The sequence below is a fragment of the Notolepis coatsorum genome, assembly GCF_963971535.1.
Source record: "Notolepis coatsorum genome assembly, chromosome: 4".
NCBI classification, from domain to species: domain Eukaryota; kingdom Metazoa; phylum Chordata; class Actinopteri; order Aulopiformes; family Paralepididae; genus Notolepis; species Notolepis coatsorum.
In genome coordinates this window covers 190,456,292-190,478,709 of record NC_140168.1, presented here as the reverse complement: position 1 = coordinate 190,478,709, position 22,418 = coordinate 190,456,292, and the positions used below count along the sequence as shown (strand labels likewise).

Genomic DNA, 22,418 nt, shown 5'->3' with positions numbered 1-22,418 from the left:
TCTCCTTGCAGATCCCCAAAAAACAAATATATATCTTCTATAGTACTCTGAACCTTAATTCATTTTTATCTTCCTTTGTTACTAAACAGTCCTGGGAAAAAGACCTGGACATAGAAATCACAGATGCAGACTGGCAGGATGCATGGACCTACGCAAAAAAAATCTCTGTTTGCAACCGCACCAAGGCTATTCAAGTTCGAATCTTGCACCGCATTCATATTACCCCCGCCCTTAAGAGTAAAATGGATCCCAATACGTCCCCACTTTGCTTTAAATGTAAGATAGAGACTGAAAACCACGTCCACTGCTTTTGGACCTGTGTAAAGCTTCAGAGCTATTGGTTCGACATCGTAGAGGAACTATCTGACATATTTCACACCCCCATCGAGCTGGATCCCCTCTGCCTTTTACTGGGCCTCCCAGATATTCATATTGCCAATTTCAAACATAAAAGGCTGTTCAATTTGTTGACATTTGCTGCTAGGAAGAACATCCTATTGTTTTGGATCAAGGATGAGGTCCCATCAAAGAGGTCATGGCACAATATCATAATGGAATGCATTCCCTGTGAGTATATTACGTGCATGCTGCATTCCAAGTTGGACACTTTTTATGAGATCTGGGACCCTTATCTGTCACATATTGGACCTGCGCTGTCCATCACTGTACTCGCCGGATTTCCCCATTACTAGTAACCTCCCAATGGACCACTGCTGCCTTGTTTTGTCTGATTGTACTGGCATTGTTGCCGAGGGAATACATGGTCACATGCACACGTTCACACCACACATATACATTCACACATAATACATATACATAGGTAAGGCACACGCACATATGGGTAGGTAGAACACATGTATATATATAGCACACAAGATAATGCACACACATGAGAGCCACACTTTTTTTCTTTTTTTTTATAATCTTTTTATTGTTTTACTTTCGTGTTTGCCTGTCTTGTGCTGTTATTACTGTTGTTAGTGTCACTAGTATTATTATTGTTAATGGTATTGTATTGTGATGTCTTGTTCTATGTTGAAAATAAAAACAGCCATAATATAACGTAGTTAGTTCCTTTACCTTTCTGTGAACGTTTAGCAAAAAACCGCATTGCAATCTGAAAAAAAATAGTGGAGCTATTTACATTATAAAAAGGTAACTGTACTTACAGTAGATTTTATTCACGTTGTTGCTGCCCTGTCAGGGGTGCCTGGTGGTACTAAATCCAGATTGAACTCACTCAAATTTGGCCCAATCCATAGATGTGTGACTTGGCCATAATAAGGTAATTTTTAGGCCTGATATTCTATATTCATATTTCAAATTGCATGTGTCCATATGGCAAAATGCAGTACTATATCTACAAAAAAACCTGTAAATCATCTTCCATTTATTCATTTGCTTAGATTTCTTGTACACTTTATCCCAAAAAGGTGATGAATGAGCTCAGTGGCAATTCCTCACATCTGGTCAATGTTAGCATGGTGTTATTCACCGTCAAAGAAACATTTATATTCTCCTTTGGCTCATTACAATGTACTTAAGCCTAGTAACAGACACAATATTTCTGACACTAGGAATACATTCCCTGAGATCCATAGATGTCCCTAGATACCAGGAACATGCAAATGGACCTTGTAGAAGTGGAGCAATCTTCCACTTATGTATGTATTTCTATGTGAATTTTCTGAAAATATGGCTAGGGCTTAAGAGGTTAAGAGCATGTCCAGCTCATCTGGGAAGTGTTGGAGGGAACCTGGCGGGTGATAGAGAATAACAATGGTGAGATTGAATAGTGATATGTGGTGATATTATGCTTGTAGTCCAGGAAGGAGAGGTCAGGAGGCCAGTGGCACCACGCTTGGAGGGTCTGGAGGTTGTGAGGGAAGGTGTGCGCTGTAGATAAGGCTCCAGAGTGTGCTGGGGTTACTCCACGTGATCCAGGTCTCCGTGAGAGAGCCAGGAGTCGGAGGTCTTCGCTGTGAGCATAGGCCATATGAAGGCTGCTTTCCTCGCGGCTGATTGGCAGTTCCATAAGCCCCTAATAATAATGACAATGGTATATTTGTGGCTACGGACGGGTAGCGGGAGGTTGGCAGGGTTGCTTAGAAACTGGCGCGGACTGCCTGGAGTTGGCCCGAAGGAGGAGATTGGCGTAGGGATAGGTATGGTATTATTTAAGCTGTTGCCACCCAATTTATCAGACCAGAGTGAAACCTACCCCCCCCCCCCCCACTCATGAGTTTCAAACCAGCTATCAGCATTTAAACGAGTTAGAATCCAATCCTGTAGAAATAACTGTTCAACTCACTCGTTAACAGCTAGCAGGATGTTACCTCTTGTTGGCGCTCGGTTCACCGTCCTCTCCTTCCTCCCCTTCTCTCTCTCTCCATCTTTCTCTCTTTTTCACCCTCTTTTTCTCTCTCTCTCTCCCCATATCCCTCCATCCCTCTCTATCTCTCTCCCTCATCTGGCACATCCGGCACCCCCCCCCCTCTCTCTCTCTCTCTCTATCTCTCTCCGTCTATCTCTATCCAGCTCTCTCTATCCAGCTCTCTCTCTCTCTCTCTATCTCTCTCTCTCTCTTTCTCTCTCTCCCTCCCCATCCATCTATATCTCTCTCTCTCCATCCCTCTATATATCCCTCTCTTTATCCCATTCTCCCCCTCCATCTCTCTATTTATCTCTCGCTCTCCCCCTCCATATTGCTCTCCCTCTCCCCCCTCCATCTCTCTCTATCTCTCTCTTCCTATCCCTCTCTCTCTCTCTCTCTATTTCTCTCTCTCTCTCTCCCTCCCTGTGTCTCTCTTCACTGTAGCAGATATCAGTAGGTTTTCAGAACAGGCGCAGCCCCTGTGGGCAGGGGCGTAGCTGTCGATTCTGGGCCCCATGAAAGAATGTATTTCTAGGCCCCCAGTGAATGCGAGCGCGCGTAAGGGTGCAAGCAAAATAAATTTGTCTATTTATTTATTGATGAAAACGCATAATATGGTTTTTACCTATACATTCGGATCAGCAGTTCAGCACCTGCACTGTTGGTGGGTGAGCCTAGTAAAGGATGTCGCATTGCGTTCATCTTCAATGAATGGACCAATGCAATAGTCTACCAAAGCCCCCCCTCTCTCTATATATATCTCTCACACACACACACACACACACACACACACACACACACACACACACACACACACACACACACACACACACACACACACACACTTCAGAAACAAAGAAGTGTGTGTCAATAAATCAATAAATACACCTGAGTGATGTCTAGTTAAAAAAAAAAAAATCTTTTGGGCCCCCCCCAGTGCTGGGCCCTTGGAATCGTCCTAAGCTACCCCCCCCCCCCCCCCCCCCCAGCTATGCCCCTGCCTGTGGGGGTAAAGGGTTTTACTCAGTGGAAAAGCCCATTTTATTCTAAATCTCTCGCAGGTGAAAATTGGGACACAGTTTATTTATTTTTTGTTATTTTTGTTACGGACTCACTTGGTAATGCTTTTATTGCGCTAGAAAAAAGGCAGAGGCAGAAGAAAGGAGAGATGTGAAAGAGAAGTTAAACAAACAGGTAACATACTGTCGACCAGGTGGCGTATTTCAGAAAACGTCTGAGCAGCGTGACCGAGCAGTGGTCCCACAGCCTGGCGGTTTACACACACACACGCACGCACGCACGCACGCACGCACGCGCGCACGCACACACACACACACACACACACACACACACACACACACACACACACACACACACACACTCTGATATAACAGGTGGTGTGCAGGCTTCTGATTTAGACTTTTAAAAGATGAAAAAGAGTATTAGTCTTTCACAGTTTTTATCCCATAGTGAAATGTTATAGAATACACAGCTAGGGGACAACACATATACTCTCACGAGGAGAGTTGTGTGTGTGTCCTGAACAAATATGCACCGTTTTTTATACTGTTACAAACGGCATACTGTCAGTTAGGGGTGTAAATGTACACATATCCGTACCGAACCTAACCGTTTCAGTGTGTACCGTACCGTACCGAACGGCTGTGTAGTGTACCGAACGAATACAATGGTATGTTAACACATTAACTGCCACGCTTATATCCATCAATGTTTGATCACTGCCACCAGTCTAAGCCTATGGAGATGTTTACCTTCTTTGCAGGGCTATAACTTTTTAAATTGTATTGCTAAATTGACATTACTATGGCCCATTCAACATCGATTATCTATCGTTCAGGATGTAGGAACGTTTTACTTTTTCATTCACACATTCATACAAAAATACCGTCTAGAATATAAATATGTTTTTATCGTTTTCTGCAGTAATTCCTAGAACGTGAGATATAGGCATAAATACATATATAGATTATCAAATGCCGTTTGATACCGATCCACGCTATATTAAAAATGTCAACTGTACATGGTCCTAAACGTTATGACTGATCATGCACGGGTGAACGGGGGGGGGGGGGGGGGTCGTTTATAATTCCGTGATCGTCGTTAAATGATTCATGTAGTATGGGTGATATATAGATCAGAGCAGTTTGTATGGATAATGATAAACAAACAGGTTGAAAGTAACGTCAGCCTCCTCTTACCGTTGGGCGATGACACTGGAGCAAAAAGATCCCAGTTATTTGATGGGGATCGAGGCGATCCATTTCCGGTTTGTATAATAATAATAACAGCCCAAATCATGTCGATTATTGAGTTATGGCAGCGATCGCTACACATGGGCGTGTGTCTTGAGTCCCGCAACGATAAGCGAGTGGCCGGACGTATTTAGGAGACGCACCGATATCCAACCGGCATTTCCGGTTTGGCAACTCGCCGATCATCCACCAGGTGGCAGTATTGAAGCGTTGCAGAGTTGTGCCGAGTCCCACAGCATCAGACCAGCCTCTGTGAGGGAAATATGAATACCATGGAGAAAATATGAAATATGATCAAAATAACGTTGTACGCCGTGATCTGGCAGAATTCGCATGAACTTGAAACCCGTTGTACGACGTTTTTGGTGCAGAAAGTGTTAACCACTAACGACCGCCCACCGGGGGCTGTTTTTTTCACAATCCAATATAATTCTCTATGTATTCTACCAAGGTATCCTGGCTAGTGTCCTGTTCAATGCTGTTCTCTGCTCAGCATCACTGTTTCGGACAAAAAACGTATAAATAAAATCATTAAAAAGGCTGGCTCAGTGACTGGCCTTCCTCCTGATTCCCCCGTCACGGGGCACTCACCCTGATCAAAGGATCCTCCACCCCTACCTACCCCCCCCCCCCCCGGACATCACAGAGCCCCCATTGGATGTGAGCTTAGCTGGAGCTGAGGATGCAGAAAAGATTCTTATTGGGGATTGGAACACGGATATGCAACAAAAAGGTGCACCCGTCTTCAAATCCTTCAATAGGTTTTGTGATCTGCACGGCCTCAGCCAGCTAATCACCCAACCCACATGTGTATGTGAGTCAACTCAGACTACCATTGACCTCATCCTGACCTCTGACAAGTCCAAGATCTCCAATAAAGGGGTTATAGCATGCGGGTTAAGTGATCATTATATGATATTCTGTACCCACAAAAAGCTAAAACAAAAGGCTGGACAGTCACATCTAGAGACCTCAAAACCTACTCTAGCGAGGCCTTTAACCTTGAACTGGAGAGCCTGGACTGGTCAGATGAACTCAATGGTACACTGGTTGAAGAAACATGGCTTGGTTTCAAAACCAAATTTTCAACAATACTAAACAACATGGCCCCCCTAAGAACCACCAGGGTAAAAAATTGCGCTGAGCCGTGGATGAACACTGAAATACTGACCACTATGAAAACCAGAGACAAAAAATGCTCTGAGTTTCGTAAAAGTCAGTCAAAGCTTACCAAAAGCAAGAGCAGTGAACTCCAAGCCCACGTGACTGAACTCAAACTGGAAAGAAACAGACTAAGAAATGACGTAAACTCCATGATCAAAACAGCAAAAAAAAATCATCAATGACAAAACTGAGGAAAACAAAAACAAACCATGTGAACTTTGGAAATTACTCAATAATCAACTAGGCTGCAGTAAAAAACTTAAAACCAGATTCTCAAACATAAACATAAAGACGGACAACACGCTCATCACAGACAAGCTGGATGTAGCCAATTACTTAAACATTTTATTCACAAACATAGCCACAACACTGGTAAACAAACTACCCTCCCACTCAGGGCATTATGGGGTAGAACACCTAGTAGCATACTACAAGAACCTAGGGGTCCACAAAGACAACTTCAAACTGGAAATGGTAACAACAGATGAGGTACTCAAAAAACTGAGCGCCCTCCAACCGAACAAGGCCACTGGCCATGACAACATCCCCTCCAAATTCCTCAGAGACTCAGCAGCCGCCATCACCCCAGTCATCACACACATAATAAACCTCTCCATAAAACAGGGACACGTCCCCAAGGACTTCAAAATTGCGAGAGTAACACCCCTGCACAAAAAGGGCAGTAAATTAGACCCAGGCAACTACCGCCCTGTTTCTATCCTTACCTCCATCTCGAAAGTCATGGAAAAAATTGTATACGAACAGGTCGAAAAGTACCTTGCGGAAAAAATTCTAATCTACGAATTCCAATCTGGCTTCAGAACATCCCACTCCACTGACACATGCCTTCTCTATTTAAACGACCACATCAAACAAGAGGTGGACGCGGGCAAATACTGCGGCATGGTCATGCTGGACCTACAAAAGGCCTTCGACACTGTCAATCACACCATTCTGTTTGACAAGCTAAAAGCAATTGGTTTTGATAGTCTATCAGTGAGCTGGATGCAATCCTACCTGGAGGGGAGGGAACAGATGTTGGAGGTAAACGGTACCCTATCCCCCCCCCCTCACAATGAGCTGTGGTGTTCCACAAGGAAGCATACTAGGACCGCTACTGTTCCTAATTTATGCAAATGACATGTCGTCAGCTTGTGACTGCAACTTGTTCCTATTTGCGGATGACTCAGCCCTGCTGGTCTCTGACAGGAACAAGTTACAGGTTGAAAAAACCCTCAGCTCAGAACTAGGCAAAATCTGCATAGTCTGATAACAAACTATCATTACACATGGGCAAAACAGAGTCTATTCTCTTCGGTTCAAATAACAAACTCAGCAAGACCGACGGCTTCTCAGTTACAGTGGGTGACAATATTGTCACAAGGAAAGAAGAAATTACCTACCTGGGCTCCATCCTAGAGGCAAATCTTTCCTGTGACAAAATGGCATCCAATGTAATAAAAAAAAGTCAACCAACGAACTCGATTCTTGTACCGGATCTCCTCACTGGTAAACAAGAATACCCTGAAGACTGGTAGGAGCACTCATTCAAGGGTACTACGACTATGCTTGCACCTCATGGTACCAAAGCACCTCAAAGGCGCTAAAAACAAAATTACAAACAACTCAAAACAAACTGGTCAGACTACTGCTTGACCTTACTCCTAGAACACACCTCACCCCTGCCCACTTTGACAAACTAGGGTGGCTTAGAGTAGACGACAGAGTACAGCAACTTGCAATGGGCCTGGTCTACAAGATACACTACATGACCAAGGTACCCATGTACATGTCAAAATACTTCCCAAAGGTCAGTGAATACCACAATCACAACACCAGAGGGAGCTCCACAAATCATGTTAAACCCAGATTCGGCTCAAACAAGGGACTAAACACGTTTCGCAATTATGCCACATCAATGTGGAACGCCCTACCCAAAGCTGTAAAGGAATGTGAATCACTACCCACTTTCAAAAACACTCTCAAAAAACACCTACGGGAGACTGCAATTCGAAACTGGACTCTGTAAATGTCCTAACCCAACCCAATGTACAGTAAATGACCAAGTATGGTTTTGTCAATATTCCAATGTGCAGTTTTGCTTGTACAGTTGTACAGTGTCGTCGTCGTCCCCACCCCCCCCCCCCACCTACCCTCCAATGTACAGGTTCTACGTCAAATGTATATACTCTCTTTTCTGGACTCTTATTGTATCACAAACAGTACTGTATTTGCAAATCTGATATGTCATAAATGTATAGATGTAGCAGTACTGTCTATCTGTATGTTGTGTATGTCATATATGTTATGATGAATTGAAAATGGGGGACCCTGATGTAAACAAGACAAAAGTCTTTCTCTGGTCTGCATCCCCTTAACAATGGTATGTATTGAGCTGTACTGTACTGTACCCATTCTGCAATCTGTTAATAAAGTTTTCAATCAATCAATCAATCAATCACCATAGCCAAGCGAACCAGGACTAAACTGAACACCATTTTATCTTTTGTAGGCCACCCACTGTTTAGTATTTTCGATGCTCTGCGAAGCTCATTTAGTAACAGATTGTTGATGCCTCAATGCTCTACTGAGCGATTGAGAAGGTCCTTTGTACCTGCTGCGGTAACAAATTGTAACGAACACCGATAGCACTGTGTTAAGAGGCTATCCTATTGTGTTGTGTATCCTGTAGTGCAGGGGTCAGCAACCTTTTTGACATGGAGTGCCTGTTTGAAATATAGTTGTAACTAGTGTGCCTCAACAATATTCCATGCATCGTAATTTTTTTCTTCTCATAATCAGGTATTTTTAATGAAAATTTTTACATTATTACATCATTATTGTTATTGTTATTATTAACAATATTATTATGATGGTTGTATCAACCCTAAATCTAAGTTGGGGGGGGGGGGGGGGGAATGCAATGCAGACAAACAGCTGCATACAGTGCGACCATTTCACTCACATTTGCCCATTCATTTTTGAGCACATCACACCATCGGTGTGTGTACTGTACGTGTGCTGTCATAGCTCCACCTACAAGCCTAATGGAGAACACCAGGATGTGAATGGAGGGTGAATGTGAGGTATATTGTGTAAATAAGTTTTGATTGATCGCAAGACTACACTGAAAAAAAATAAAAATAAATAAATAAATAATAAGTTACCAGAACTTAAAAAGATTGAGTTCAGTTACTGCATTAAGGTTTTCAGTTTTCAATCTATAATAAATTAACAGAAAAATAAGTACACAACCACATTATTTCAACCTAATAAAACTATGTTTATTGTCATTGTTTTAAGAACACAAGTTGACTTGGTAATACTCACATTTTGAGTAAAAAAATGGCTTTTAACATGTGCAATGTTCAATGAAATAGAAAAATAAATAATAAAATGTGTTGATTAATCCCACTGGTCACAATGGTGACCGTAATAATGTTTTTGTTAAAAGGCTCTGCAAATGTTACTGAATGATGTAGCAATGTATTTCCAGCTAAATTGAAATAATAAACAAATAAAGGGTCTCAATTAAATATGTGGTAGTAAAAAGAACTTGTGGGAGGATTTCAACAAGATAAATCCGACAACAGTGCAAAATATTTCACTATAATATTTCAAAGCATTAAAAAAAAAATAAAAAAAAAAAATGTTTACTGCTGCCCCCTGTGCCTATGAAAATGCCCCTGCGTGCCTATGCAGGCACGCGTGCCTAGGGTTGCCTACCCCTGCTGTAGTGTATTGTATCATGTAAATGTGTCTTTCATGTTTGTATATGTGTATTCGCTCTGGTGGCAAACCATGTTTCCCCTCAGGGATTAAGAAATAAACCATACCATACCATAATTATTATTATTGTAAAACATTTTTACAAGTCGATTATTAATTTCAATATAGAATATTCGTTGACCGCCCTACAAGTACAATTAGTTACTGCACATTACATCACCCCTGAGTGGAACATGGAAAAGCCAAACGTTCCCCCACTGTACCGAAAACCTGTACCGAACCGTGACTTCAAAACCGAGGTACGTACCGTACCGTGGTGTTTGTGTACCGTTACACCCTGTCAGTACTTGTGGCCGACAAAGGTCAGGAGTTACGCTGAGCTGGAGTCTTAGTTAAGACGAACAGTCGCATAGGTGTGGGAATGTCTTAGGAATTTGCTCACGTGCCTTGTGTCACAGTCACTCACAGTGATTTTGATGAACTTGATCAGTTCCTAAATTTTTTATTCATTATTATAATTTGAAAATGATCCTAAACACACTCCTGTGTTGTATATTGAGTCATATTAATGTCATCGGTTTTGACGACGCCGGATATACGCAGTCAAATAAGATCTTAGAGCAAAGAAAAAAAAAGAAAAAAAAAGCTCCATGGAAGCGAACATGGCCGGTTAGCCTTCGGGAGAGGTGTTAGTTGGACAATGCCTAGGCTAACCGGCCATGTCTGCTTCCATTCATTGTGCTAAGCTAGGCTAACATGCAGCTTTCTACTGAACGCACAGAGAGGAAGCTGGTATCTATCTTCTTGTCTCTCTCTGGAGAAGACGATAAACTAATTGCCCCACATGTTGGCGTGTTCCTTTTAGTATGTAATACTTATATTATTACAGCAAGGCCCACACCCTGTGGAGTAACGCTGGCCCCTTCTGATGGCAGACAGACACACACGCACGCACGCGCGAGAGAGCAAGTTGTCAACGTCTCTCTTCCCGTCTTCCCGGTGAGAGTCACGCCGTGTAATGTATAAAAGCGCCCTCCCCCCGCCATCCCACGTCGGTAAGTGGAAGTCGGAAACGTCGGAACGCGAGGCTGAAGGGCTGACTGTGGCCCCTACGGCGGTTGTGTGCGACTGACGTTCTCGACAATTAGAGCTTACAGCGCCGTCTGCTCAGAGTACTGTAATTTGGGTGTTGTTTCTTCCAGTCACAGGTGCCCCCCTCTCCGTTTATCAAATTTTTCTCTTTTTCTGGTAAACGACAGTGGGTGCGAATACAGAACTAGAGGAGAAGGCGCTGTGAGTCTCAGAGACGAGGGGCAAGAGGGAGAAGCCCTTTCCTCTTCACTTATATGTGTCTGAGAGGTTTAATTAGCATGAATTAGGCCTGCCTCTTCTCTGTCTGTCTATCTTGGTCCGGTGTCCTGTAAAGTAGGTTGGTATTTTCTCTCTCTCTCTCTCTCTCTCTCTCTCTCTCTCTCTCTCTCTCTCTCTCTCTCTCTCTCTCTCTCTCTCTCTCTCTCTCTCTCTCTCTCTCTCTCTCTCTCTCTCTCTCTATCTCTCTCTCTCTCTCCCTCTCTCTCTCTCTCTGTCTCTGTCTATCTGTGTCTCTATCTCTCTCTGTCTCTCTCACCATCTCTATATCTTTCTCTCTATCTCTCTCTGTCTATCGTTCTCACTCTCTCTCATTATCTATCTCTATATCTCTCCCTCCATCCCTCTATCTCCCTCCATGTCTATATATCTTTCTCTCCCTCCACCCCTCTTTCTCCCCCTCATCTCTCTCTATCCATCCATATCTATATCCATCCCTCTCTCTCCCTGCCTCTCTCTATCCCTTCATCCCTCTATCGCTCTCCCTCTATCTATATCTACCTCCACCCCTCTTTTCTATATGTCCTGTTCACATGGGCTATCTGTCCTGTTCACATGGGTTATCTGTCCTGTTCACATGGGTTATCTGTCCTGTTCACATGGGTTATCTGTCCTGTTCACATGGGATATCTGTCCTGTTCTCATGGGTTATCTGTCCTGTTCACATGGGTTATCTGTCCTGTTCACATGGGATATCTGTCCTGTTCCCATGGGTTATCTGTCCTGCTCTCATGGGTTATCTGTCCTGCTCACATGGGCTAGCTGTCCTGTTCTCATGGGTTATCTGTCCTGTTCTCATGGGTTATCTGTCCTGTTCTCATGGGTTATCTGTCCTGTTATCATGGGCTATCTGTCCTGCTCTCATGGGTTATCTGTCCTGTTCTCATGGGTTATCTGTCCTGTTATCGTGGGTTATCTGTCCTGTTCACATGGGCTATCTGTCCTGTTCTCATGGGTTATCTGTCCTGTTCACATGGGTTATCTGTCCTGTTCACATGGGCTATCTGTCCTGTTCTCATGGGTTATCTGTCCTGTTATCATGGGTTATCTGTCCTGTTATCATGGGTTATCTGTCCTGTTCTCATGGGTTATCTGTCCTGTTATCATGGGTTATCTGTCCTGTTCTAATGGGCTATCTGTCCTGCTCTCATGGGTTATCTGTCCTGTTCTCATGGGTTATCTGTCCTGTTATCATGGGTTATCTGTCCTGTTCTAATGGGCTATCTGTCCTGCTCTCATGGGTTATCTGTCCTGTTCTCGTGGGTTATCTGTCCTGTTATCATGGGTTATCTGTCCTGTTATCATGGGTTATCTGTCCTGTTATCATGGGTTATCTGTCCTGTTCTCATGGGTTATATGTCCTGTTATCATGGGTTATCTGTCCTGTTCACATGGGCTATCTGTCCTGTTATCATGGGTTATATGTCCTGTTCTCATGGGTTATCTGTCCTGTTCACATGGGTTATCTGTCCTGTTCTCATGGGCTATCTGTCCTGTCCACATGGGCTATCTGTCCTGTTCACATGGGCTATCTGTCCTGTTCACATGGGCTATATGTCCTGTTATCATGGGTTATCTGTCCTGTTCTCATGGGTTATATGTCCTGTTATCATGGGTTATCTGTCCTGTTCACATGGGCTATCTCTCCTGTTATCATGGGTTATATGTCCTGTTCTCATGGGTTATCTGTCCTGTTCACATGGGTTATCTGTCCTGTTCTCATGGGCTATCTGTCCTGTCCACATGGGCTATCTGTCCTGTTCACATGGGCTATCTGTCCTGTTCACATGGGCTATATGTCCTGTCCACATGGGCTATCTGTCCTGTTCACATGGGCTATCTGTCCTGTTCACATGGGTTATCTGTCCTGTTCTCATGGGCTATCTGTCCTGTTATCATGGGTTATCTGTCCTGTTCACATGGGTTATCTGTCCTCTTCACATGGGTTATCTGTCCTGCTCTCATGGGTTATCTGTCCTGTTATCATGGGTTATCTGTCCTGTTCACATGGGCTATCTGTCCTGTTATCATGGGTTATCTGTCCTGTTATCATGGGTTATCTGTCCTGTTCTTATGGGTTATCTGTCCTGTTCACATGGGCTATCTGTCCTGTTCACATGGGTTATCTGTCCTGTTTACATGGGCTATCTGTCCTGTTCTCATGGGTTATATGTCCTGTTCACATGGGCTATCTGTCCTGTCCACATGGGCTATGTCCTGTTCACATGGGCTATATGTCCTGTTCTCATGGGCTATCTGTCCTGTCCACATGGGTTATGTGTCCTGCCACACCTTCATTTAACTTATTTATTAACTGCGGTTCCTCAACTTTGTGGCAAAGATGCCAGAATACGTATCTGTCCACGTGGCTATTCCCAAGCCACATAAAGTAAAGCAGTGTTCTGCACAGAACTGCTTAGCTGCTTAGCTCAAATACCTTCTAATATGTGTAAACAGTTACATACTGAGGTAGGGAGGGTTGTGGTCATGTTTTAAATTAAAAACAGTTACATACTGAAGCAGGGCGGTTTGTGATCATGTTTTAAAACTGTCCATAGGATAGCAGGGTATTGATTTTTTTTGTTAAAATAATTACTGCAATTTACTGGCTAGATTGTCTATAAGGTATTTAAAGGTAAATTATCTCATCAAGCCAGATGTCAAGATATTTGTATTAGTCCCACTCACAATGGATATACAAATGATTGCAAACAATATCTCTAGCCCTAAAGAACATCATGAATTGTGTATATATAGATAGATAGATAGATAGATAGATAGATAGATAGATAGATAGATAGATAGATAGATAGATAGATAGATAGATAGATAGATAGATAGATAGATAGATAGATAGATAGATAGATAGATTGATGGAGTGACAGTGGCTCAGGAGGTAGAGCAGTCGTCTGGCAATCTGGAGGTTCCCGGTTAGATTCCAGCTCCTCCCAGGCAGCGTGTCTTTGAGCAAGACACTTAACCCCTAATTGCTCCCGATGAGCAGGTTGGCACATTGCATGGTTGCCTCCGCCGTCGGTGTGTGAGTGAGTAAAATGTGAGTAACAAATTGTAAAGTGATTTGGATAAAAGCCTGTACAGTTCCTGTAAAATAGATGTCCTCTATTATTTCAGAAAAGAAAAAGAAGAAAACATTATTGATGAGAGCTTTCATTGTTCTGTATCGTATGGCTCTCGCTCGGCGTCACTCTCTGCACTGTACCTCGCACGTGCACGCGCACTGAATAAAGACCACAATGTACCTTTATATCCCAATATTCGTCTGACCACACCCCTATCAGCTTACCTACATAAGCAGGGGTGGGGCCACATACTCGCCTCCTTCTTCGCTTTCACCACAAGGAAGTGCCTTCGGTAGATCCCCACTTGACGAGGTTGTTAGTAGGAGAAAGTTGGAAAACAAGAGATACGTTGACATCATATCTTTATTTTCTCTCTCACTATATTTGAGAAAATACGGCGATATTGTCTTCGTACTGGAGTATCTGGAAGATGATGATCATTCTACACCTCCGCCGGTTTTTTCGTATTGGGAGTTCACGCCGCTACATGCCTCCCAACTGCAGTCCTCATTGCTGCGGCTGGATGGGGTGAAACCCTCCAGCGACACAGCTGGACTGTAGGACGCACCGCTGTTGTGAGAAGCGTGGGTTCCAGGTTTGGTGAGTAATGTTTGCTTGCGAGCACCACTTGTCTGTTAGTGCTATGGGGGCTAGCTGACAATGTTTACGAAAACCGGCCCCAGATTAGGGTCCTTTGTTCAGCCTTTTTAGGCGACGGCGGAGGATCTTGGTTTGAAGCCCATTATAGCAACTAGTGGGCCACGACCAGTAGAACTGGTGATCCCAGGATCTCTGGACGCATGGGTACTTCTCTGTCACCGTATAGGCCCCGTCTTTCATATGCAAATGAGAGTATACCCTAAACGAGGAAATGTGGGCATGGATGATCGTTATCGGAAAATGCATGTTCAAGTCGGCTACAGCCCAGATGGGACTTGTGCTGGCTCCGCCGGATGTATGATAAAATCACCGTTGTAAGACTGTGTTAACATCTCGTTTCTCTTCTCTCTTAAAAGGTGAGGAGGGTTTCAGAACGGCGGCCTGTCTGAGTGTGGCTTGTTATATTGTTGTGTACACGTTCAGGTGATAGCTGCTTAGCTTGCGTGCTAGTTGTGGCCTACCTGTTAGCCAGTCAGCTGTTAGCTGCAGGCGCTAGCCTGTTGTGTCACTAGGCTAGGTAACGTTAGCTTGCTGCTATCGGCCGAGAGCGGCCGTTAGCTTAATGCTACACTGTTGAACGTTCTGAGACTATAACATGCTTTAAACACTCTGACTACGACGTCATCTTTGACAGAGGATGTTAGTCGAACCTACCCTGAGGCCGGCCGGCGAGGACTGCGTCAACAAGGGGAACCGTAGCGGCGGGATGGAGCGGCGACGCTGCCCATGTCGACAACACAGGAATGCTGTGTTACTACCGGTGCCTTGTTAGAGACTGCAGTTTCGCTTGATCTGTGCTCACGGTAGGAAGGGTCTTGACCAGACCTTGAACACTTCTTCTTTCTTTCCCTTCTAAATGTGTTGTAAATAACGATGTTTTCCAAAACGAGTGTTACTGCACTACATTTAGGATACGACGCGAGTTATGTGTGAATTGTCTTGTCACTGGTCTCCATGCAAATCGGGTTGTTTGTTACAGATGTGAAAATGATCTGGCTTGTTGTGTTGAGAAAACATCATGTGTGTTCATGTACCGTGTACTCACAACTAAGGGGGTTAAACTAACCTATAAAGCTATGCTTGGTGACATATGAGTAAAGGATGAATTCTTTTCTCAGCCTGTAATGACAATGAACAGTGTGTTCACATATTAACAGGTTTACCTGTTTAACAGGCCGTATTAAGGGTAAAGTAGGAGGGGTGTTCTCCCCCCGGTTCCCTGGGGACTTCTTCACCCTCCTCTCAGACATGTTGTTACAATATAGTGTCACTGTGTGGTGGGATACGATGTAACCCTTAGCTTGATTGCTGGGGTTGTGCTAGAACTGCTTGAGGAACTGTATTTTCCTAAAAGAAAAGATTGTTTGGTCACTTTTCGTGTTTGCTTAGCAAGGCCTGTGGCCGATACTAATCGAGAATGATGTATTCTCTCATTATGAAAAACGGCATTCCTCTGTAGAGTGTTTTTGCCATTTTTTGTAGGTGATAATGGGTTGTGTGTTGTGGGACCTACACCTGGGTTGGGTTGGCCACAGAAGCACATGTGTAAGTCTGGTACCGGGGCTCTTAAGGGGGCCCTCTCTATTCTGTGTTTTTTCCTTAGTAAAAATCAGATAGCAGGTTAGCACATGCGCTGTGTGAAGCTGTTAAACGCTTCATGGAGCTGACTATGACTGTGTCATACTCTTTTTTGTCATTACATCGTATCATGGGTGTGGGGTCGTAAAGGGGTGAACTGGTAATCCTTTTCTCCCCTTGTTTGATGGGCAAGGGTTAAAACATCCTGTCCTTCAAGGTTCCTGTCATGTTGCTGTTCGGCACGTTACAGGGTAAGAGGGGGGGGGGGGGGGAGTTTCCTGGTCCCACGCCTCTGTTGGTAGGACTTCCGTGAGCTGTTCGGGTCCATATGATGGATCTGTTTCGGGGAGTGGTCAGGGCTCCTCCTCACGAAGCTCCTATTCCTCTTTCTGTGAGTTAGGACTCTTCTTCCATGTGAGGGAGCCTCCTCAGAGTGCAGAGCCTCCTCCTCAGATTGTCAAGGTGAGTAGAACTTCAAAATGGAGTCCTGCTCTATTGTGTGTGTATTCGATTCAATTTGATTGAGTGTGTATGGGTTCAGTGCCTCCTCCCCGGAGAGCCCTAAAACAAAATTTTTACATGGCTCAAGGTTGCAATATATTATTTTCAATCTGTACAGCTCGCGTGGGAAGTCTCTCTGGGGATTTCCGTCTCCTCCCTATGGGAGGGTGGTGGGATGTAAAAATGTAAACAATTTTTACCCCCGGCTGTGTAGACTGGGATTCATGCTGTTGGTGCTTCCTTCTTTTCTATTAAAAAGAGTTGGAGTTAGGAAGCATCACACCCCTCTTGTTGTTCCCCTGGGAGCCTTGGGGATTCAATGACAGGTCTAAATAGCCTGTTCATTGATGTGGTTGTGTCCCGACGCACGCATAGTGCTAGCTCGGGGTGTTCTGTTGAAGATCAGGCGAATGACTGGCACGCCTTGGTTGCTTGAGGTTAAAACAGCGTTTTTATAAAGCAACTGGGATGGAGGTTTTTCCTCTTCTGACGACCTGTGTTGGTTGTCGACGGATTCTCGTTCATATCTGGGGGATGATGACGGAATGGATCTGAACATATGTAGAGGGGTCTCACGCCCTGGGGGTGGGCCACCGGGCGCGGTTCGCACCGAACGTCTGGGTGGCGCCTTCTTTTCATGTTTAAGATCAACACGCATATCTGCCCCTTCTCCTGGAGTAGGCATGTCGGCGTGGTTAGGGCACGGGACTGGTTCTGGTCACGCTGGTCCGGATCAGTTAAACCCGTTGTCCGCCGGGGATGCAGATCTGCTGTTCTGGTACCCTGAGGGACTTGGGCAGGTTGGTCCTGGTTAGTACTTGGTTGGGAGACCGCCTGGGAATACCAAGTACGGTGTGCTTGGGGCTGGTTCTCCATTCTTTTCGCTTCTCTCTCACGCATGGCGAAGAGGGGCCTGTTGGGTTGGTCTTTGACCTCCTCTGGTGACCCTGTGCTTCCCGTATCGCCGGGCCCGGTCCGAAGTAATGTTTCGTCGACCCGTAGGCCTGGGATAACCCTTTTTTGAAAACTGAAACACTTGTACTGCGGTATAGCCAGTGTGTACCCGCAGGTGTGTTTTGGAGTTTTTTCTTGAGGGGTTATAGGAACAACCACCGCATTGGGTAACGACAAGGTGGTTGATTCCCTGGTGTGTTGGAGCAGTGTCAACTCCCGGGTTACCCGGTTGAGGGTGCCCCTGCACGTTCATGATGTCTGCCAATCATGTCAGCCTTCTCTGCCTCAACCCCTCTGGGTGGTTTTTTTTTTTAAATGGAGGCTTGGTCATGCAACAACGCCAGCATACGCCCCTTCCGCCGGGGGGGGGCTGTTCTCAGCTAACTCCTTTGGCGTCTGTCTCGTCCGCAGTGCTCCAGGCTCAGGTTACAGCCTGTTGCCTGGTTTTCCCCGGTGCTTCCGTTGGTTAACCTTTTTTGTGTGCTTACGGCCATGCTGACTGCCTGTTCTGCAGGGTCAGTGTGCCAGGCGGTGTGCTATTGGGGGGAAAGGGCCCGCTCTTGGAGGGGCCTTATCCGAATACGCTGGCGATGTGGGGGGCGGTGTCACTAAGTGACCGCCTGGTGGGGTCTTGATGCCTGGCGTCATTGACCTCTCCGGGCCCCCGTTTTCCAGGGGATCCAGTCCCTTCAGTGGGTCTGGGTCTTCCTTCGCGCTCCGCTGCTACGGCCTTGCCACGGGGGGCTCGGTCCTCCCTGATCTGATGGTTGTGGGGGGCCTCAGCGGGGTGTATTTGACGGCCGATGGCTCTCGCTCGGCCTCCCTTGTGCAGAGAGTGACGCCGAGCGAGAGCCATACGATACAGAACGATAGGTTATAACTATAACCAAGTTCTGTTAGTATTGGTGACGCTCGGCGTCCGACGCCGCTGCAGCCCTTGATCTCACCTTGTGGTGAAAGTTTTGGAAGGAGGCGAGTATGTGGCCCCACCCCTGCTTATGTAGGTAAGCTGATAGGGGTGTGGTCAGACGAATATTGGGATATAAAGGTACATTGTGGTCTTTATTCAGTGCGCGTGCACGTGCGAGGTACAGTGCAGAGAGTGACGCCGAGCGTCACCAATACTAACAGAACTTGGTTATAGTTATAACCTATCGTTCATCTCCTATATGGAGGAGTTTGAGGTTGATCTTGAGGAGTTTAGGAACTTTGAGTGTTACTTTTTTTCTTGTATCGGAACATTTGCATGCGTCACGTTCTCCCAGTGGAACTCCTCGCTGTCTGGTGAAAAGAAGCGGCTGGCGACTCCACATGTATCGGAGGAGGCATGTGATAGTCTACACCAATGGTGCGTTGGTCATGGGACGAGGTTGCACGCCGTTCCACCAGGTCTGTGAGCAGGAGCACGTGCACACACATGCACGGATGTGCACGCACATGCATGGATGTGCACGCACGTGCACACAAATATGCGCTGCACTCAACTGATGCGCCAACTCGCCAAGTACCCAACTGGCTACTTTGCATAACAATAGCTCAGGTCATCAGTTGTGTTCAAGTACGTCCTCAGATACATTCACACAGTGTTACATTCCATTCCTAGAGTCAATTAGGCATTGTCTTTATTCTGTGCGCACGTGAGGGAACATTTATGCGTATGCATGTGGCGTCATTAAAACACAGTGCAACCAGGTATGAAATCACCAACGATCTACACCCTCCCCAGACCGACACTAGGGCAGCATGTGGTAGTCTACACCCTCCCCAGACCGACAGTAGGGCAGCATGTGATAGTCTACAGCCAGTGGTGCCCAACCAGTCGGGTAGATTGTGGGCTGATTTCAAGTAGATCTCGATTAATAAAATTCGATTATAATTTTTTTTATTAAAAAAAAAGAATTTGCGAAATCAACTCTGCCTCTCTTTGTTAACTACAACAAGCAATGCTGTTTGTTATTTAAGATGAGGTCGGACTCTGCACTGACAGATTTGTGTTCATTATGCTGCTTTTATAAAGCCTCAAATGACGGCTTACAATATTTCATGAAAGCAAAGTGTCTTGTTTGTCTAAGATTTAAAAATGTTTAAACTTTACAGCACTGACAAAGTTGAACAAAGTGCTGTACAAGTCCCACAACATAAAAAAAAATATTAGAAAAAAATAAATAATAATAAATCAAATGTATCTCGAAGCTTTGAATTAAAATCGAATCTCGGCCCCAAAGCTTCGAATTCCCAAAAAAAATTAGAAGGTCAGCCCTACTACAGATAGCTCATTATATCAACAGCGTTGTTGTTTGCAGGCTTGCAGCTGTTGGTTAGCTAGCTATCGTTCTCAGTTGGCTAACGTTAGCTACTAGCTAGCTAATACTGGCCTACCTTTTAATTCGCAATTATTATTATTATTATTATTATTATTATTATTATTATTATTATTATGCTTGATATCCCTTGTATAATATTTGTATATCGTTTGATATCCCTTGTATATTATTTGTATATATACACGGAATATCCCTTTACCTGCGTACAAACCAGAGTAATATGCGCTCTCCTATTGGACACCGCTCCAGGCAGTCTCGTACTCAGACAGGTGCAGTGGGCGAGTTTGGGGCATGTTACAACATGCCTTTGGCAGTGCAGTGATTCAGGATCAAAGTGACCAGGTTGGGACTAGATTATCACTTACGTATAAATACGGCGCAGGTGTAAACAGCAGTAGTTCATCAAGTAGTTCAGTTCAAACCTTAAGACCTTCACCACGAGTCAACGTGCAAGTGAAGGGAGCAACCTTGCGTCTAAATAGAGCACTTAGAACATGTGCGAATAGGATAGTAAAAGTGTCAGAGTTTAGTGAAGTAACGTCAAGTTCAACCTAGTTTAATGTGAAGTATAGTGCACAGGAGAATCTACACCGGCGATTGCAGAACCATTTCTGGTTGGATTATATTGCTTTGGGACTGTTACCGCTGGAGGAGAGTACCGTGGATTCCACTATCGTTTGGGATTTACCCCCCGTGAGGATCATCACTCGGGCCCGCCTCTAGGAAGAAGCTGGCTAGCTGTCGTCAATGCTATTCGAGCATCTTGGATTATAGCTGTTGCTTTGTCTGCTGATCAAGGGAGTACATGCACCTATTCCTCGTTGACCCAGACTTTGTACCCGAACATTCCTCTACCCCTGCCGGCCTTACACCCGGAGGGAACCCCCCAGTGTCTCCAGCTGGTACTAGTGTGCCCTATGTAGTTGCTATACCACAGGTGGCGTCAGTTTAGACCCATCCTAGTATTCATATTATTCTCATTGACTTACGCTCTTGACTTACTTTACGTGTGTTCTTCGCCATACAAGCGCAAGCATAATTCTCAATCTGTAACCTAACGTTGCTTTGATAATAATAAATACCCTCTAAATAGTACTTTATGTGTCAATGCCGTATTCTTGTGTGGGTGTTCACCATATATATTCATGTACTGTATGGCCAGTAATTAAAGTACATAACTAGTAGTGGTTTAATATACCATACTCTTTAATACCCTCATTATCTGAATTAAAAAAAAAAAAAAAAAAAAAAAAAAATCTAACCCTAACTAACCGTACTGTCATGCACTTGTCCTAATAAACTAACCTACACTGTAGCACTCAACACTTTGATGAACATTGTTGCTCAGCTGATAGAGTTGTGCCCTTCCTGATGGCTTGTCGTACAGAACTTGTAAGTCGCTTTGGATAAAAGCGTCAGCTAAATGACTAAATGTAAATGTAAATGTAATACAGTCAGGGAATTGTACCCCTCAGTTACAATTATTATTATTATTATTATAACTGTGCCGCACTGCATCACTGAGCACAGGGTGACGGTACAGCCTGGCGAAATCTTCCTGGACACTTTAAAATGTTTACACTTTTCACAATCTTCCTGGCCACTTTAAATGTGTACACTTATTACTGTAAATTTTACTGTCTATTTCTGTATATTTTTGGCTGGATAGTTGTATATTTAAAATTGTAGAATGTATATCCCGGACCGTATTTGATTCTTTATTCTATTTAATTCTTATTTTTATTATTATTATATTCTTATTTTAGTCCTATTGACTACCTAAATGTTTATTGTTGTTCAATGTGAGTGATCTGTAGTGCCGAATTTCCCTTTTTATTATTAAAGGATTTCTATTATATTCTATTCTATAGAAAGGCAAAAAGAAAAAAAAAGCATCAACTAAATGACTGAATGTAAATGCAAGAGGGTGACTGTAACAGCTTCACTTTCCAAATTTGGACCATGTGCTACCGTTTAGATCAGCCAATCGTGTGTTCCTGGCGTACATTCAAATGGTTCAAATGAGTCGGACACGACGCACGTTTCCTCGCGGGCCGCGTTCTGTTATTATTGGCATTTTAACTTAAAAAATGTAGGACATGTAGTTCGCCCGCAGCTCGGAATGCAACCTGTTTGCTTCCTAGAAATCCTCTCCTGTCTTTCTCAGTCCCTTCCATCCAGACCCACGGCACCAGTGTGGGAACTTAGAAGAAAAGCCAATTAATCCACTTGTATTGGTTTTTTTGGTTCGTTTTTTTTTTCTTTCTTACTGATCTGTCTCTTTCTTTCTCTCTCTCCCTCTCACTCTCTCTCTTTCTCCCCCTCTGTAGTTCTCTCCGGCTGGGGATTTGATCTTCGAGGTATACCTGGAAAAAAGGGAGCCAGAGAATTGCTGCTTAATCAAGGTAGATGT

At 44.3% G+C, this 22,418-nt stretch overlaps 1 protein-coding gene across 1 annotated transcript in view; it reads left to right on the top strand.

The window, feature by feature from the left end:
* Window positions 1-22,418, top strand: part of arap2 (ArfGAP with RhoGAP domain, ankyrin repeat and PH domain 2) — a gene marked incomplete at its 3' end in the record, with an annotated part of 497,512 nt that overhangs the window by 443,289 nt on the left and 31,805 nt on the right. Inside the window, 1 exon segment of the mRNA XM_084312192.1 lies at window positions 22,336-22,410. Coding sequence (XP_084168318.1) covers window positions 22,336-22,410 — 75 coding nt within the window.